We start from the raw sequence: 20,318 nt of genomic DNA on the forward strand, positions 1-20,318 counted from the left end.
GAAAGGAGCCTTGCTGAGTTGCTGCAGGGTGTCTTGTAGACAGTACACACTGCTGCCCTTGTGTGTTGATGCTGGAGGGAGTGAATGTTTGTGGATGGGGTGCCAATCTAGTGGGTTGCTTTGTCCTGGGTGGTGTTGAGATTTGAGTGTTGTTGGAGCTGCACTCATCCAGGCAAGGGGAGAGTATTCCACCACACTCCTGACTTGTGCCTTTGTAGATCATAGACATGCTTTGGGGAGTCAGGAGGTGAGTTACTCACCTCAGAATTCCCAGCCTCTGACCTGCTCTTGTAGTCTCAGTATTTACGTGGCTGGTCCAGTGCAGTTTCTGGTCAATGGTAACCCCCCCAGGATGTTGTTAGTCGGGGGATTCAGTGATGGTAATACCATTAAATGTCAAGGAGAGATGGTTCGATTCTCTCTTGTTGGAGATAGTTATTGTCTGGCACTTGTATGGCATGAGTGCTACTTGTCACTTTCAGCCCAAGCCTGAATGTTGTCCAGGTCTTGCTGCATTTGAACATGGACTGCTTCAGCATCTGAGGAGTTGCGAATGGTGTTGAACATTGTGCAGCCATCAGTGAACATCCCCACTTCTGACCTTATGATGGAGTTAAGGCCATTGAAGAAACAACCGAAGATGGTGGGCTAGGATGCTATCCTGAGGAACTCAGCTGCGATGTTCTGGGACTGAGATGATTGACCTCCAACAACCACAATCATCTTCCTTTATGTTAGGTATGACACCAACCAGTGGAGATTTTTTCCCATGACTCCAGTTTTGCTAGGGCTCCTTGATGCCACACTCTGTCAAATGCTGCCTTGATGTCAAGGGCAGTCACTCTCACCTCACCTCAGGAGCTCAGCTCTTTTGTCCATGTTTGGACCAAGGCTGTAATGAGGTTGGGAGCACAGTGGCCCTGGCGGAACCCAAACTGAGCACCTACTGACTACTGCTTTTTTGATATACGTCAATGTCCTGGGTTTGGGTATACAAAGTTTGTAGATTTGGGGTATATTCAAAGTTTGAATATGGCTTGGAACTTGTAAATGTTATAAACATTGAAGTGGGTGATAACAGAGTTCAGGAGGGCATGGACAGTCTGCTGAAAAATGAATTTTAATTCAGAATTACAAAGTAATTAATTTTGGTAGGAAGAATAAGGAAAAACATTGTAAACTATATGGTGCATGTTTAAAGGGGGTGCAGGCACAGAAAAACCTGGGTTGTATGTGCGTCTGCTTTGGAAGGTGGTAGTAGTAGTTGAGAAGACTTTTTAAAAAGCACAACTGATCCTTGCCTTTATAAATAGAGGCTTACAGTACAATAGTAAGGAAGTTATGTTAAAACTTCATAAAGCACTGGTTAGGCCCTGGCTGGAATATTGTAGCAATTTCTGGGCCCTGCTCGTTAGGAAGGATTTCATCAAGGCCTTGTAGAGGGCGCTGAGGAGATCTAGGTACCGGGGTTAAGAGATTTCAGTTGTGTGGAGTTACAAGAAAAACATGAGTTGTCCTTAAGCAGAGAAGATTATAGGGAGATTTGGCAGAGGTGCTCAAAAATCAAAGAAAGAAGCTGTTAATTGAATAAGCAGGGAGAAACTATTTCCAGCAGCTGAAGGGTCCATAACCAGAGTTAAGGTGATTGGCAAAAGAACAGAGGTGAATAAAGATACGTTTTTACCCAGTGGATTAGGTCATCTGGAATGCACTGCCTGAAAAGGTGGTGGAAGCAGATTTGACAACTCTAGAAAGGGAATTGGTTAAATATGCTTAAGAAATTTGGGGCTATGGGGAAATGGGACTGGGACTAATTGGATAGAACTTTGAAAAAGCAAGCACAGGTATGATGGGCCTCCTTCTCTGCTATATCATTCTATGATGCATGTATGATTTAAGCTGAGGTGTGGGGAGGACACAGGCTGCAAAGCGACATAGCCATGATTGTATTGAATTGTGGAGTAGGTTCGATGGGGCATATGGTCAACTCCTCCTATTTCTTATGTTTTCATATTCAGCACTTGTGCAGCTACAAGTTTGTTATTTTCAACAGTCACAACTTGAATAAATAAGTGGAAAGATCATTTTGATGTTTACACTCCCGATTATCTTATGGCAGAAGGCAGTTGAAAGTTTGGAATTATTGCACTAGGATCTTAGAAGTGTGGAATGGCAGGGGTCCATTTGGCACAATAAACATGATTGTTCTATAAAGACTGTATAATTACTCAATTGTGCACTCTCCTGATCTATCTAGTCTTCCAAAGATTACAATCCAAAGGATATGAATCAAAAATGAACAATATTTATCTTTGGTCTGCTTCCTTTCAAAGACTATACATCCCCATGATCGCCAGCCCAGCAACACAGGAAGCATGGTGTCCACAGAGTATTTGATCATTCTAACTAAACCAATGTGCAGTGCCTCCTACCTTACAGATTGACACCTACACTGCCATCCATATCTCTATCACTTGAGAAGTGGTTGAGGGTGGGATAAATTGTACTTGCTGGTCTTTCAAAAAGTTTGTTCATTTTAAACAAATGTGCTTTAGTTACTGTGCTTATATCCTTAAGTCAGATTTTGGCCCCGTGTTTGCCTGAAGAATTCTGAACCTCAGTCACATTTCTTTTCAGTCTTCTTGCTAATGCAACCCAGTTAAGTGCTGAAAGTTCCCTCATATGTTGGTCCCACAAAATTAAATAGACCTATCAGAAATATTCCAGATACACATGAAGTCTGTAAAGTTCCCTAGGAACTTTGGAGGGTCATCCTTGTGCTTTTGAGAAGGAATTCTCAAATTGTTGTTTATGCCCCAGGAGTGTACATTTAGACCAGTCTGTAAATGAAGATAACTAGCTCAAATATTATCTTTCCCTTCTTCGTCATGCTCTTGTCTAATGTTCCCTTTAAGCTGCAAAAGTTCCCGCCTAGGCCACACACAGTCAGCCCCTTTAAGTTAGCATGTGTCTGGCTGCACAAAAAAATTCAAATGGCCATGCACTTAAACAAATGGCCATGCACTTAAACAAATGGCCATGCACTTAAACAAATGGCCTGTGCACACTAAAAAGTAAAATAGAGGATATCTAATTTTGATTTGGAAACAGGAAATTAATTATGTTGTAAAAGCAAAATACTGCAGATGCTGGAAAGATGAAATAAAATCAAAATGCTGGAAATATTCGGCAGGTCTGACAGCATCTGTGGAGAGAGAAAAAGAGTTTCAAGTTGAATATGACTCTTCAGAACTGTTGAGTTCAAAAGAGGAGTTATATTCAGCTGGAAACATTAACTCTGTTTCCCTCCCCACAAATGCTGCCAGCTAGCACTTTGTTTTTATTTATAATCAACAATGCTGGACTTGACTTCCATTCTGCCCGTTTTATTTGTTCTGTTTATTTTTACTATTTAAAAACTTGTGACATGCTCTTTTTCTATATCCTACCTACATTTTGGTTTTTTTCCCCTCCTTCATGCTTTATACATTGGTTTCTTTGATTTTAAATTTAGGATCTTTTTGCGAGATTGAAAGCACAAGTTGTTGATTTGTTTAGCTGTTTAACTTCAAGTGTATACCTCGGAAGTAATCCTATACCATAAGTAACTTTTCCTTGGAAACGAATAAACCTATATATAGTGAACACCAAGTTGGTATGTTACCTTTTTTGAGTGCATTTGGCTGAATCAATTATAGTTATAATTAAATGACAGTAAACAAGCTTAGATACACTTTTTGAACTTCAATTTTCATTTTTAATGAGCAAGTCCCTGTCTGCAGCAATGAGATAAGTACACTCCACCCTTCCCACTGATAGTGCTACTTCACAAGGTTCAGCCCCTAAATGCTGCCTCAGTTGACTTCTCATCGTTAGCAGTTTCAACCTCCATCTCATCTTGACCTCTCTCTTCTGAGTTTACTGTCCTTCCATAATCTCTCCCTCCATATAAACACTCTACTCCATACTTACGGCTGTCCCCTTGACCTTGCTTCCATTCCCACTGTCTCAATCACAGATATGTCCATCTCTGATCACTTCACACCCCTGCTCCCCCTTCCAACCCCGCTCACTTCTGTGTCCAACTCTGGGTAAAAGCTCTTCTTCCCACAAATCACTTTACAACACATTCTCAAATGCTCCTGGGCCTCCATTTGCTATGATACTTCTGCAGCCACCAAACAGCTCAGTCACACCATCACTACTGCTTTTGCTTTATGACCAAAAAAAACTTTACTCTCTGCCACCCTGATTGTTCACCTTGGTACAGCCCCCATTTTCATTCGTTTATGTCTTTTCAACTTAAAAGATGAAGGTTTATGGCTCAAAACTGTTTTAGCCGTTGACTGCCGGATCTGGCAGAAACACATCAAGCACCATCAGGCTGTGCTCTCCAGTGCTTGTTTGCTTTGCACAATCTCACACCAGGACTGGTAAACTATACGTGAGTTCGGTTTATTTGAAGTACGGGATTGCTCAGCAGACAGATCTACTTTATTCAGCAACTTTTACTCTCAATGGACAGCACAGCTGTGATTCTGCACCACACTACTCGCTGTTGGTGATGTGCTGCTTTACATCCTGGCTATTTGCTAATTTTCATATTCCATTTTAGTGATTGCACAACAGGTGCCTTAGCCTGCAGCCTTATCTTTCTCTACTTTCTCTAATATCTCCCTTCATATCCTCTTTGAGCTGATCTTTGTCATGAGCCCCGTCTTCTGTCCTCTTGACCTTATTCCCACTGAATTGCTAATTACCCTGCTAACTACTCAACTTCCCTTCCTGACCTCTCTGTCAGCTGATATTGTAAATGGTTCCCTCTTGGTTATAGCTCCCCCATCCTTCAAATCATCAGTGCACCCCTCCTCAAAAACCCTCACCGTTGACCCCTCTGTTCTTGCCAGCTTTGGCCCCACCTCCAACTTCCCTTTCCTTTCAAGTTCTTGAATGTGTTGCTGCTTCCCGAATCCTTCCCTCCACTTTTGAATGTCTGCAAGTAGGTTTCACCCCTACCTCAGCACTAAAATTCGAATCAAAATCTCAAATGACAATGTCTCAGACTGAAGTAAACTAACCCTCCTTATGCTTCTTGACCTATCTGCAGACTTTGATACAGATGACCACACTGTCCTTCTCTAGTGCCTTTCTTCCATTATCCAGCAGAGTGGGACTGCCCTTGTCTAGTTCCTTTCTTAACCTACCCAGTCATTGTCAGAGAATCTCCTGCAATGACTTCTCTCCCATCCCTGGCACAGTTACTTTTGGAGTCTCCCCAAGGATCTACCCTTGTAGCACACACCCACCCCAGCCACACTACTACTCCTCTTCATGCTGCCCCTTGATGACATAATTTAAATACATCAGGTTCTACGTGTTCTCTGCGACACACAGTTCTGCCTCAACACCACTTCTCCTGATTTCTGCACTGTCTCTGTTTGACAAACAGCCCTGAATGAGTCAATATTTCCTTGAATTGAACATCAGGAAGATAGAGGCTATTATCTACGACCCCAGCCACAAATTCCATTCTATAGCCGCTGATCCCATCCTTCTTGCTATGCATTGTCTATGGCTCAACCAGGCTGTTTGTAACCTTGCTTTCTATTTGACCCTGGGGTGAACATCTGATCCCATATCCTCTTGTACCTCTTGCATCATTCATATGCTTCAACCCTGATTAATGCCTTTCTTATCTCTATACACAATTATTATAATATTCACCAGGCTCGCCTCCATCTACCACCTTCATTCAACATTCTGCTATTCACGACCTAATTCGTACCAAATCCATTACCCTGTTCTCACTGACCTACATTGGCTCCTTATTCACCAATGCCTCAATTTTAAAACTCCTCTTGTATTCAAACTCCTCCATGGGCTTGGCACTGATTTCAGTAACCTCTAGCCGTACAATCCTCCAAGATATCCTCCAATTCTGGCTGCTTGTTCATCTTCACTTCCTTTGCCTGACTATTGGCTGATTAAACCTGAAGTTCTTGAATTCCTTCCCTAAACCCCTCCTCAGTGCTCTTTCTCTCCCTGCTTAAAGAGCTTTCAGGCATCTGTCCTAATATTGTCTCATCATTTTTCTCAATTTTTGTTTGATAGCTCCTGTAAAGTGCCCTGGGACATTTTGCAGTACTATGTTAAAGACACTATATAAATGCAGGTTGTTGCATCTCTGTGCATGTCTCAGACTTGATGCTGAACAAAGCGCCATCCTCACTACTTGTTTTAATGTTGATGCATTAATAAACCTTATTGAAAAAAGAGGCATGTTGCCGAAGCTTTTTGTCTTGCACTTATCAGGACAAATGCAAAGATGCCAAATTTTAAACAGTCAGCAATTTGTACTTCACTGCGGCCTGCTCCTGTTTCTGTGTTCCTAAAGGGGTGCTGATTGGTTGATAAGTCGACTTTGGCTGAGGTGTTGCAGTGGAGAAAACGGGAACTATAGGCTCTCCAAGTTCCCGTGTAATTCATAAATGGCACAAGGCTTGAACATATTGCTTTTGTTTGCAAAGAATGGGTCCATGCATGTGAATATATGTCGCTTCTAGCAAATGTAAATGAGCTATGTTACGAGCTCGACTGATTATTTTAAATTGCTTGTTAGTGTAGCTATTAGAGCACTCGGGGTTGTCCAGCAAGTGCTGCCCAATCGCAGAATCATATCTAACAGTAGTTTCGGGTTTTACAAGCGTAAGGGTGGTTGAGTGCAGTCCCTTACGAGCAGCCAAAGGAACATGCTGTTTAATTTGATCAGCCAGTTGTTGGGGCATATGGCCTATGTACCTGGCATTATACCAGCACAGAAATTCATATACTACGTTGCATAATTATGTGGTATGCAGAATGTCAGAGATACTTTCCAGGGTAATTTGCCCTACCAAGTGACTATTAATCTGTTTTTAATTAGAGCAATAACATTCCTGTAGCTTGGTGAGGCGCTCCAGCATCCCAGCAATTCATTTGTTATATACATGCCATGTTTATGTAGTTACATTAACTCGATGCAGGGCGTTTGCATATGTGCTTTATAAATAGGAATTCATTCTACCTGGATCACGTGTAATTTATTCCATATTAATAGGCCAATTTAGAAGAGCTTAATGCACTGAAGGCTTGACTCACAAGTTTTAAAGTCTGCGACTTTTGCACTATTCTAAAATGGAGTGAATCAGTGGAAGGTTCTTGTCTTAAACACCTTGTCTTAGGCAGCACTCAGTTATCAGTTCTGTTGAAGGATCATGAGGACTCGAAACGTCAACTCTTTTCTTCTCCGCCGATGCTGCCAGACCTGCTGAGTTTTTCCAGGTAATTCTGTTTTTGTTTTGGATTTCCAGCATCTGCAGTTTTTTTTGTTTTTATCTCAGTTATCTTTACTTTGACTAACCCAATTTTAAGTAGAACATTTGCATTCTTGCAGCTTGGTGAGGCACTCCAGCATCCCAGTGAAACTGGTTATAAATGAGCAAATAATTTCTTATATACATGCCCTGTTTGTGTAGTTACATTAACTCAATGCAGGATGTTTACATATGTACTTTATAAATAGGTTTACAGGTTGAGCATGTGCTGCCCTAGCAGTAGTTTGCATTGCAGTACATTATTTGCATCATTGAATCTTGACCAGCTCCAGATAATCTAAACTGGTGTATTGGTGTCCTACTAAACCATTTAGTTCATTTTACATTGTCCCTCATTTTCTGGATTATATTCAGCATCTGGCATTATTGTTAATCAAGGTTCTGTTGTATATTTGTCTTTCATGACTCACTTCTATTTAGACTCTTGAGAAAGGTACCTTTTTGATGTACTGTCTTATGCAAGCTGTCTGGGAATTGTGCAGAGTTAGGGCCTCACTTGCACTCAGTTCAACACCTGTTAATGTGTTCATTGTTTCTTTAAAAACTTATAATTGGTGAAAGGCTTAGCTCTTGGAAGAATAGGACTATAAATAAAGCTGTTGAGTTTCTCCAGCATTTTCTGTTTTTATTATAGGACTGTAAATTCTTCTTGTAGATTTGACATTTTGCTGAGGGGTTTCTTGGTATTCAACCACAAACTGGATCATCGTTTCCATTGTATGGATATTTGCAGAGGCCTGTGTTCTCTCTCAAAACCACTTAAGCAGCCTGAAGAGCTATGTTTCCTGTGCTACAAGACTCCAATGCAAAGTAATAGTAGAGCCAAGAGAACTATTTTGCAGGGAAGGTTCCTGAAGGGCAGGTTAAAGGCGTTTCTGTTCACAGTACTTCCTGGTGATCCCTCACTCAGGTTCCAGTTGATGACACGTTCACATATTTAGTAAAAGTTACTGTCTAGATTTTAAGTGCAATGTATAATTATGGCTTTAGAAGATTGGGTCAAATAGATGGTATTACCCTTTCCTAAATTGGTACTACTTTGCCGTATTCCACAGTATATGGAGAATAGCACTGGTAGGGCCATCATTCTTTAAATGATGTACGAGAATCTCATCTGCAATCCTTGCAATTTTAGATTAGTGTTAAGTGATGAGTTGAATCAGAACAACCTGGCTGAAGGTTGCACTTTCTGAATGTTTCTCTGACAGGCGGATTAGGTACCCTGTTTTGCATACCAATGTGCAATGTCATTCTCTTGTGTGCTCAGCATGTGGCTCCCCCAGACTTTAACAAACCAGTTCTATGTTGTACAATGGAGGAATGTCATTTGAAGAATGAAGAGAGACTAAAAGATAGTCTCTTTTCATGACTCCTGAATCCAACCAACAGCTATCGCTTCTGGCCTTTGGTTGCGCTCTTTCTCTGCTTTTATCTATTAGCACTCTTGGTTTCATTGTTCCTTGTGACCTTAAATGGAATTCCTATTTATTCCTGAAGCTGCCAGTAAGAAGTAGTATTGGCAGCATCGGCGGAGAAGAAAAGAGTTGACGTTTCGAGTCCTCATGACCCTTCGACGGGTCATGAGGACTCGAAACGTCAACTCTTTTCTTCTCCGCCGATGCTGCCAGACCTGCTGAGTTTTTCCAGGTAATTCTGTTTTTGTTTTGGATTTCCAGCATCCGCAGTTTTTTTCTTTTTAAGAAGTAGTATTGGTTCATTATCTCTTAGGATAGCTTCTTCCATTGAGTATGTTGATTCCTCAGCATTCCATTATATACCGGTGCAATTAAAATTTCTAACATAGCGGATACTGAAACAAGCTTGAATATTTAGTTCTAAAAGTGATTCACAAAATGCACCCATTGCACATCATTACAATTTCACCAACTGTTTACTTCCTAGGCCTCCTTCCTGCTCCATTTCTTTCTCCTGGACATTATTTCCAGGATAAATGAGCTTCATAGTTGCTTTTATACTTTTGGTACAAGTTTTGCTGCATTTCCCCTTCTGCTTGCCTTGTTTTAGGGAGAGTTGTACCTTGTATAACTTTTAAAATTTTCCTAATTTCTTTACGTTACAGAACAGGTTGAAATTCTGTGATTCAGTTGCTAAGGAAGAGTTCTCTAAATATTCATGATAAATGTTTATAAATCTAATTTTCATCGAGATCTTTGAGAGGCTACAGAGGAGATTTGCCGAAATGGTTACGTGGAGACTCAAAATAAATTGAGCTTGTTTTCCTTAAATCCCTGCTTAACTTTCTCTGCTTTAACAGAGATGTTCAGAAATGGGAGGGTTTTGGTAGTGAGGTCATATTGGAGTTGTATAGAGGCTTAGTGAGGCCACCAGCTGGAGTGCTGTGTGCAGTTCTGGTCGCCACATTATAGGAGGGATGTGATTGCACTGAAGGGGTTGCAGGGGAGATTTACTAGGATGTTGCCTGGGATGAAACATTTAAGTTATGAAGAGAGGTTGGATAGACTTGGGTTGTTTTCGTTGGAGCAGAAAAGACTGAGGGGCGATCTGATCGAGGTGTACAAGATTACGAGGGGCATGGACAGGGTGGCTAGGGAGCAGCTGTTCCCCTTAGTTGAAGGGTCAGTCACGAGGGGACATAAGTTCAAGGTGAGGGGCAGGAGATTTAGGGGGGATGTGAGGAAAATTTTTTTCCCCAGAGGGTGGTGATGGTCTGGAATGCGCTGTCTGAAAGAATGGTGGAGGCAGGTTGCCTCACATCCTTTAAAAAGTATGTGGATGAGCACTTGGCACGTCATAACATTCAAGGCTATGGGCCAAGTGGTGGTAAATGGGATTAAGTAGGTGGGTCAGGTGTTTCTCACGTGTTGGTGCAGACTCGATGGGCTGAAGAGCCTCTTCTGCATGGTGAGATTCTGTGAGATTGGTAGAAATTGTTCCACTGACAGGTGGGGGTCCGTAAACAGAGGACACGGCTTTAAGATAATTGGCAAAAATACCAGAGCGATGAGATGAGAATATTTTTTCAGCAGCAAGTTATGACCTCAAATGTGCTACTTAAGAAGATGGTGGAAGCTGATTCAATGATTATATAAGGGAATTGGATATATACTTCAACAGGAAAACATTCCAGGGCTATGGGTTAAGATCAAGGGAATGGGGTGAATTGGATACCTCTTCAAAGAGCTGGAACAGGCATGGGCATCCTTCAGTGCTGTAAATTCAATGATTTTATGGCAGCTGGTCTTCAGTGAAAACCATCTAGGACATTAGAACTGCTCAAATATACACTTGAACCAAACTGGTGTGGCAGAATGGAACTCCAGCACTGCACTTACAGCTGAAGTGACAAAGCAGTTGGCGAGGAAGGGTGTGAAGAAGTATAAGCCAATTCATCATTAATTGTCGAATAAACTAAAGACAACTTTAGAGACTTGCATCACATAAAGAGGCTATTTGACCCTTCGTACCTCGTCACTGGTACAGTGCTGAAAAACTAATCTTACTGCTGTACTCTCCTCATAGCCCTGTATCTATTCAGAACTGATCTCACTGTCCTATTCTCCATAGCTCTGTATCTATCCAAAACTAATCCCACCCCTCTGCTCTCTCCCCATAATCCAATCCAGTGTAAGCATCCCTTTAACAGTGTGGTAAATCTTAATTATTACTGAAAATTAACTTTTACATGTGTGGCGTCTCCTTCTGCTTTTAATTGTTGGAGATTTAAAAAGGAGCTAAAGTTATTTAGCTTGTGTCTTTCATCTTTTAATCCAATATTTGCTTTTTTAATTTTGCTTTCTGTACCTGATTTGACATTGAATTCACTATTCTAACTTGCACAATTCTAAATGCTTTTGATTAACACTTCTTTAATCTGATCGGTTAAGGGAAGCACAGTTGCTTCCTGATTAATAAAGGTCCCAGGTGACTGTCGAGGGAGATGTACTTTTTGGATGGTTGCCTGACAGGAGCCCTGACAAGCTCATAGGCTTCCTATGGGTAAAATGTAACTCCAATGAACGGCTGACACTGTTCGTTTACCGTTCAAACCAAAATCTGAATCATTGAGCCATTTTAAATTGAACATACAAATTAGGAGCAGGAGTAACCACTCAGCCCCTTGAGCCTGCAGCACCATTCAATAAGGTCATGGCTGATCTGATTGTAACCTCAGCTCCACGTTCCTGTCTACCCCCGATTAACCTTTCACCTCCTTGCTTATCAAGAATCTATCTAGCTCTGCCTTGAAAATACTCAAAGACTGTTTCCACCACCTTTTGAGGAAGAGAATTCCAAAAACACTCATAAGGAAAATTTCTCCTTATCTGCATTAAATTTTAAACATTTGACCTCCATGTTCTAGATTCTCCCACAAGAGGAAACATCCTTTCCAATCCATCCTGTCCAGACTCCTCAGGATCTTGTATGTTTCAATCAAGTGTTTTCAAGTTGGACTCCTGGGATAGGAGCAGAGTGCACTCCTCAAAAGCTTTGACTCTGTCTTAAAGATTAAATTAAGTTAAAACAATAGCAAGTCCTAAGCAGAGAACATCTGTTTTAAGACTGGAGACTAGGCTGTGAACTGCCCTGGGGTTATGTGACCACCAGCTGTCATGCTGCATGATCTGTCCCATGCCATTTGCAGGTGTGCTTTTCTATAATCCAGTAATTCCCCGCCATCCAGAATTTTCACATTTTCACTTTCACTTCACCATTTCTAATTCAGTGCAAATCCAACCCCATATTTGCTCAGGAATGAATACAGTGGAGGGATATTGGGTGGGGTACCTACCCAGTAAAATCCAATTTATCAGCAACTTGGAGCAGTGCACTCTTTCTCAGGCTGTTCAAAGTCTGCTCCTTTGAACTTTAATTATTGAACATTAGAAATAGTTGATAGACTCAAATATGGTTGAATTTACTCAGACTTGGAGGGAGCTCCAACCCTCTAGATTGATTAGACAAACATTTGAAATAGACGAAGATACAGGACGATGGGGAAAGAGTGGAGTGAGTTTTAGATTGCTTTGGCAAAGAGCTAGCACAGGCATAAATGGGCTCCTTCTGTGGTCTGAACATCTTTCGATTTCCTTCCTTGCACCCCCCCCCCCCCCCATGCAAAAAATAAATAGCACAGAAATGACATGACTATTTTTAATTCATTCTCTGTATGTGGACACCACTGGCAAGACCAGCATTTATTGCCCATTCCCAGCTACCCTTGTGAAAATGCTGAAGAGCTGCTTTCGAGTTGCTACGTTTATGTGATGGAGGTGTTCCAGGTAGGGAGTTCTAGGATTTTGATCCAGCTACAATGAAAGAATGATATGTCCAGTCAGGAGGGTGCAAATGGAAGGGAACTCTGAGGTAATGTTCCCATGCACCTGCTGCCTTTGTCCTAAATGATTGAGCTTAGGAGATGCTGCTGAACGAGCCTTACAAGTTGGTCCACTGCATCTTATAGATAGTACAGGTTGATGCCATGGTGTGCAGGTAGTGAAGGGGATGGATGAGGTCCCAATCAAGAAGATTGCAGTTCTGAATGGTATTGTTGCAGCCACATTCATCCAGGCAAGTGAAGATTATTCCATCATACTCCAGAGTTTTGAGCTGGGAGGTGAGCCCCTCACTGCTGTAGAAAAATTAGATTTCACTCCAGGGTGCCTATGGAAGGGTGAGCTAGTCAAGCCGAATGTCCTCACTCATCTGTATATGTCTTTGTGAACTGACTGGATTCTGCTCTGCAGCATAAAGGATGGCATTCTGTATATAGCCAGTAAAGCAGGGGCAGTGTCAAATATGCATTTAGAACTGTATGTTGACAGCACAGCCAACCAGATGCATGCTTGTTCTGACAGAAATTTGTAGACAGAAGAGTGATCAGATAACTGCTTTTAACATTGGTTCCCTACTGCACCACCACCCCCACCCTGTCCACCCACCCTTTCCCTGCCAGGTAATCTGGAGTAGGTTAATAAGTTTGGTTCCATGCACTGACTTTTTTGTATTTAGGGTTAAACTACCTTGAACATACTGGGAAGCAGTTTCACTAATGTTAGGAAAAAAGTTAATTTTTGCAACCAGCCTGTTATCCTGCAAGTTGAATTGTACTCTGTTTTGAGGGATTGGCTTTTCTTACTGTGAGGTGTAAGTAGCATAAAGCAATCAAATGTTTACAAACTATAAGTACCAAAATTGTGTGCACAGTATACTGTAAGTTTTTATATAAGCATCTTTGTTTCTATTTAAATTGATGACATGAAGAACCAAATAACTTGCATTTATAAAGCATCTTAAAGTAGATAAAATATCTGAAGCCCTTACACAGAAAAAATTAAAAACCAAAGGAGGAGATATATGGAAGGATGACTATAAGGCTTTGGCAAAGATATGTTTTGAGGGTCCTAAACCTCAGAAAGATGTCTCAAAAATATGTATATGGCCTTGCGCCTAGGCTTGTTTGTCACAATCCAGGTACCACGTTTGTTACAGATATTCATATAACAGTCTTATAACAGATAACAGCTTTCTTTTGAAAAAGAGAAAGACAATGACCTGGAGCCCAAAATTTATCAACTCAATAGTTTCTAAAATAGAAGGAACCGAAGCTGTTAAAGAAAGACTTGCAGTTGTGTGGCACCTTTCATGTACCTAGATTGTCCCAAAGTGCTGTATGGCTAATAACGTAGGAAACACAGCAGCCAATTTGCATGTAGCAAGATCCCACAAATAACAACGTGATAATAACCAGATAGTGTTTCAGTAATGTTGGTTAAGGTATAAATATTGGCCAGGATACCAGTGAGAACTCCTGTTTTCCTTTGGAATACTAATAAAGGATCTTTTGCTTCCATTTGAGAGGGCAGACAGGACTTCAGTTTAATGTCTCTTCTGAAGATGGCACACCTGACAGCGCAGCGCTCCCTCAGTACTGCACTAGCGGGGTAGCGTAGATTTTGTGCTTTACGTCTCTAGAGTGGAACTTGACATCCACAACTTTCTGATTCAGGCAAGAAAGCTACCAAATGAGCAACAGCTAACACGAGTTTATATCAAGGGCCTTCAAAGAAACAGGCTGAACCATCACAACTATTCTCTTGACTTGAAGCCACCAGTAAGAACTGACATGGGAGATCTACTATTTTCTTGAAAGGGCTTAATAGTGCATATTAAGGCAGGAGGTAAGACGGCTGAGGTAACCATTTAGTTGACATTAATTTGTTTATGAAGTGTGACGAGGCTTGTGGCAGCAGGAATTCTGGCTTAAGTACATTTGACTCAAAATAAATCTTTTTATTTGGCTTATTTATGGTGCCAGGTGATGACCAAATTGCCTTATAATTTAGTTGATTTAGTCCCCAGTTTCAGATGTGTACAGGTTTTCTATAACGGGCAAAGTCGAGTTTGCACAAATATTTAGTCATGCATAGCTTCCTTTATTCACATAGGGTTACATTACAGCATAGTAACAGGCCATTTGTCTAACTAGTCTGCTCTGGTGTTTATGTGCCATGTGAGTCTCTGTCCATTGAGCCTTGCCTCATTTCAGCCTTCCAGCGTATCTTTCTATTCCCATTTCTCTTGTACTCATCTAGTTTCCTTTTGGAAGCATCTAAGCAATTTCCTCAACCACTATCCTTGATAGTGAATTCCACATTCTAACCAGTTTGAATAAAGGAATTTCTTCTAACTTCCCTATTGGGTTTATTATTAACTACCTTGTTTTTCTGGTCCTATTTTTGGGTTCTCTGACAAGTAGACACATTTTCTCCATATCCACTCAGTCCAGCCCATTCATAAGCTGAAACTTCTATTAGATCACCTCTAAGTTTCCTCTTTTCTAAAGAGAGCCTTAACTTGTTTCAACTTTCCCAAAGGCTGTAATCTCTTGTACCATCTAATAAATCATTTTTTGCAATTTTCTCCATTGCACCTATGTCCTTTATTTAATTTGGAGACCAGAGCTTATATACTGCATCACATGTGACCTGACCAGGCGCCCTATACTGAAGTCTTGTAATCTTGTACCTAGCTTCTAAAACCATACTGAATACCTGTACAGCTTGTCATACAGATCATTTCTGATTATGTTTGTTTTTTTTTTCCTTTCAATGATTAAGGGAGTTGGGGGGAAATTGTGACTGGGGAAGAAGTGAGGAGTGGGGAGGGGGGAGAAAACATGAAAACAGTTTAGCATCATCCTTGTGCGAGGAAGGTAAGTACTAAACACTGAATCTGTCTACCCAAGGGAAATAGCAGCAAAAGTTTGAAGGATATTTGGTACAGTGATCATGGTCCTTTTCTTCTTGAGGTTCAGTTGCTTGATTACATAAATTTTGTCTAATGTTAGCTAGAAGAGCCTTAGTGATTTCCTTGCACCCTGCCAAAAAGATGACTGTGGTTATAAAGCTGGAGTGAATAAATGCTATTTGAATTGAAATAAATCTTGCTAAAATAGTAAGGACTTGGACCTTGAATTTAGCTCCTGGTCTATAAATCCAATAAAGCTCTACACGTGACTGTCAACTGGTGTTCCTCCTCATTATATTAAGTTGAGCTGTGATTATTTGTAAGTAAGCAGATTTAAATATAAAAAGGTAGTAGTAGTCCTGCTGCTAGTCTAAGAGGTTGTACCACAGAATGCCTGTTGCTGTAGCTCATTGAGTTCCTGGTGCCTACTGAGGAACTCCATGGAGGATGAAGTACTTCCCTGGGAGATGGAGGAGAAAGGAGTAGACAGTGGAGGGGAAGGTGCTTCCCTCAGTGAAAGGGTGGAAACAATGGAGACGTTAATGTTGACCTCAGACAAAAGGAGGAGGTGGCAGTGGATGGCAAAGTGTTTTCCTTGGAGGCAGGATAAATCTCGAAACCATTCTTGTGCATCTTCTAGTTGGCCATTCACTAAGTGTACTGCCATTTCCCCTCTCCCTGCCAAAGGAATAGTGAGGAACTTAAAGAAATTCAAGAAAATTCTTCCAAAAAAGTAAGTTTTTGATTTGGGATTAACATATCTCATATCACTACCACTGAATAGAAAATTTAGCTCTCAACAAAATGTGCCAAGTTGGGTGCAATATGGCCTGTTCCATCTGTAGGAATGGGTTCTATCTGAAGATAAAGACCTGTTCTGTGGAATGGTAGGATTTGCACGGAGACATACCCCAGTGTACTGAAGTTTTGGACTATTAACATGAGGTGCATGCACTGACAAAGTTTCAAATGTTTAGAAAATTGACAAAAGAGCTGGTCAGCTTGTCTTTACTATCTCTGTGGACCTCACTAAATTTGCATCTTTATTTACCATGTGTATCAAATGCTATGTGTAGCTTTGCATTTGTGGTGCTTAATTATTATCTGTGCAATATGTACTTAACCTCAAGTATTGTACTGTTATATTTAATATCAATTGCTGTATTGCCCTCAAATAAATAAGTGGTGCAATAATGGCAAAGTTGAGTTCTTTAAAAAATGTGCCTTCATTTACAATGTAGTCCACCTCGCCACTGTTCCAGTGTGTATCCAGGTTTAGAGCGCAAATGTGTATATATAATTGATACAAGCACAAGACTCACTGTACTTTTCATTGTGTGGTTAAGTGGTCATGCAAACTTCTGTGGGGAATATATAATCTTTTCAGATGTTCTCAAGCTAGAAGTTTGATTAACCTTGGGTGATTTCCTTTTAATATTAATGAAGCAAAATAAATTTGAATTTGTTGAAGCTTTGGAATTGTTCATGCTTGATTAATCATAAGTGTGAAAATTGGTATTGCAGAAATGATAGATTATGAAGATGTGGAGGAACCATTCGAAACTATTAAATTAAATTATTACCATATGCTTTCATGGGGTAGTGCCTGTTCATATTTCAAAGTCACTGCTAAGTCGTTGTATCCTGTATGGAAATGGGAAGTTGTAATATACAGATTGTGTTCAGGCCAAGTAGCAGTGAGAGACTCACAGGCAATTATTTCTTCATTGTACAGAATCACAATGGGAAAAGCCTGAAGGGTTCCAAGAGAGCTCAAACTTTGTGCAGAGTGAAGTTGCACAACAGGTACATTGTTGGTTTGCATTTGCCTACCACATCATTGAGGGCTTTTATATCTGTGGGCCATAAGTACGCTTTATTAACCATTATTTTGTAAGTGAATGTCCCCTCTAGCAGAGACTGTCCTGTGCTTGCTGGCAGGGGCAATTAGTTCAAAGTAAGTGCACTCCTTTTAAAATAAAAACCTAACACTGGTCTATTTTATAGTCCAGTCTAATCATACAAATGGAGTCTTGGGCCATTTAAAAGGTTTGAGTTGGCAGTGTTCTGGCAAAACTGCAAACATTTTACTTCTGTGATCCTGATTATTTAACTGTATTCTGAACTAATTTTGTGCTTTTGGATATCGTGTCTTTGTACATTGAAAATGAAGCTGGTACATCACCTGTGATGTGGTGGTGTGTTTTGCTTCGATGCTTGTTGAGAATCTGGTGCATGTGGAGTTTCCAGGTGAGAATCCTCACTGCTTTCTAAGGATTGTAATGACACAGCCTGAGAAGGAGGAACAGAAGGTCCTTTCACTTCCCTACCAGTACATGATCGAATGTCAGGTATTGGTCTAGTTTCAGTGAGGTCACTTGACTTGCCACTCACTCACCTTTGGGTGAGAAGTCATATGTTCTGATCTCCTTTGCCAAAGTGCACAAATATTTTCACAGAAATTTGTAAACTTATGCAGCTGGGTTCATGAAGATGAGTATTTTATATTCCAGTTTCTTTGGATGTCAATGTAAACACAATACCTAGAGCAGCATACGGAGGATGCATCTATTTTTTAATTGCTTAAAGGATAAGCAGTTATGTTCTAAAAGCCTTGAGACCCATAATGTTAAATTGCGTGTTTATTTTGGTTATAAAGTAAGGCAAGGAGGACCAATATCTTGTGCAGTCACCTTTTCCCATGAGACATTAAACCAAGGTCAACCTGTTCTGTGGGCACAAAAGATCCCATGGCACTATTTGAAGGACAACAGGGGCGTTTTCCTGGTGCATTGACCCTTTACTCTTCAGTTGACACTGCCAAATTGGCTTTGTACCTCATTGTCATTAGTGGGATTTTACTATGCACAATTTGGCTGTCATGTTTCTTTATATTACAATAGTGATAATGCTTCAAAAGCAGTTTATTGGCTGTGATGCCCTTTGAATATTCTTAGTGACTTTCACATTTTAAGGATCCTTTTTAAATGCATCTCTTCTCAGTCTAATCCAGTTCTGCACTCGTTATTGTTCCACCTTATCAGATTAGCCATGTCCTATTTCAAAAACAAGAATGCCACCCCAATTAACATTAGGGATCTGAAGATCATTAGAATTTCATAACCTTCCAGCAACTTAAAATTAACCATGTCCTTGTGTTGCACTGGGGGTTATGTTGGACCTTATTGATTGCTGTGCTAAAGAACAAACCTAGTCACCTTAGTGCAGTCCAGTTCACCACAGCGCTGATGACAGAGTTGTGATGGTTGTCGTGGTCTTATACAGAAGCCACAGTCAAACAACATGAATGGTGTGTGATTTCCTGATGTGCTCTTCAACTTGCGAGTGTCATGAAAATAATCGGGACAAAAGCAAACTGACGTGACTGGAGCTGGTTACACTTGCAAAAATTGATTAACTCAATATCAGATTTACTGTCTAAAATCTAATTAGCATGTTCTATGTGTAGATATGAGTTAAAAATGAATGAAGTAAAAATGATCCCCAGATCAATTGATAGAAAAACTTAAACAGCTCTGTCTGCAACTCCAGTAATGTACCTTGCCTCACTGTTTGCATAATTGCATTCTTATCAGGACCTTTCAGCCTCTTCGTGGGTAGAAGGACTTACTCCAGAGGGCTGCACCTACTATTACAATGTCTTAACAAGAGGTATGTATACTGAACATGAGCTGTTTATGTTCAAGTGTATGGATATCAGTGTTTATCCAGTTTCAGTTTTGCTGACTGAAGTTCTAGATTGCAATATGACTTTTGAATATCAGTTTAATGTTTACTATGGTAGCTACTTCTGTTTTTGTAGGTCAAGCTTCTGACAGGCATGAAAACCCATCATAATGTTTCAGTCTCTGATCCAAGCTCCTGAGAAAGCTATGCTAGTAGAGTTTCTGTATGCCCGGTGCACGTTGTCTCCCCATGGAAACTGACCCAAGTGCGCAAAGCATAGGTGCAGGTTGGTCTAACATGGCAGCAGGAGGCACTAGTACTGCTAGAATTTAACCAGCTATTGCTGCACATCTTCATAGTAAATATCCTACTTCTTATACAGCTAAGGCCAGTCTAGTTGTTGGGGCACTGGCTTATAGGATTCTCTGGAGCCAAGAGAAAAGATGCCCATGCTTCAAGTAACTGGTCTATTCCTGAGGTTCTATTAATGAGCCAGAATTAGTTATCCACAGTACCCTGGGATACAGCAGACCTGCTTGCTTCAAGTATCTGAGTAAAGGGTGTGTTATGGTTAGCTGACTTGTTTTGTGACCTTGATCACAAGACTACTTGGTCTCCTTGCAGACCCTTCATGTCTGCTTGTTACTGTAAGCTGCAATAAAAGTTTCATTTTATGGTACTTCTCAGAATCGCGATGGGAAAAGCCAGATGGCTTCATCTCTGCCACTGCACGCTCAGCTACAGCTGGTAAGAATGAGACTGAACCTGAGGTATCCTCTGCAGCCTCTAGTTCCACAGAACCCACAGCTGTGAAAATGACTGAAAAAAGCTCTGAAGATCATCGTACAGCAGAGGAAGAACAGCTGTGCACGGACATAGAGGCTACTGATCCACACCAGGAAACGAACATCTCTCTCCAAGTAAGTTGTCACTTTTAATATACTATCTCAGCCTTAACAGAACTTCAAATAGGTGTTAAGCCATGCAGGAATGCAGTAGGTGTCCTTGGTGAGAGCAGGGTGCTGGAAG

General features: G+C 40.8%; 1 protein-coding gene across 6 annotated transcripts in view; it reads left to right on the plus strand.

Moving 5' to 3' along the window:
- wbp4 (WW domain binding protein 4) overlaps positions 1–20,318 on the plus strand; it is a 65,954-nt gene that overhangs the window by 23,007 nt on the left and 22,629 nt on the right. For 4 of the 6 annotated variants that reach the window (XM_041211095.1, XM_041211097.1, XM_041211098.1 and 1 more), the window contains 3 exons: positions 17,338–17,408; positions 19,199–19,274; positions 19,977–20,209. In XM_041211095.1, coding sequence (XP_041067029.1) covers positions 17,338–17,408; positions 19,199–19,274; positions 19,977–20,209 — 380 coding nt within the window. The remainder of the gene's footprint in view (positions 1–17,337; positions 17,409–19,198; positions 19,275–19,976; positions 20,210–20,318) is intronic. The other 2 variants (XM_041211099.1, XM_041211100.1) reach the window with 1 other exon arrangement.

This window comes from Carcharodon carcharias, chromosome 18 (assembly GCF_017639515.1).
Source record: "Carcharodon carcharias isolate sCarCar2 chromosome 18, sCarCar2.pri, whole genome shotgun sequence".
Taxonomy (NCBI): Eukaryota; Metazoa; Chordata; class Chondrichthyes; order Lamniformes; family Lamnidae; genus Carcharodon; species Carcharodon carcharias.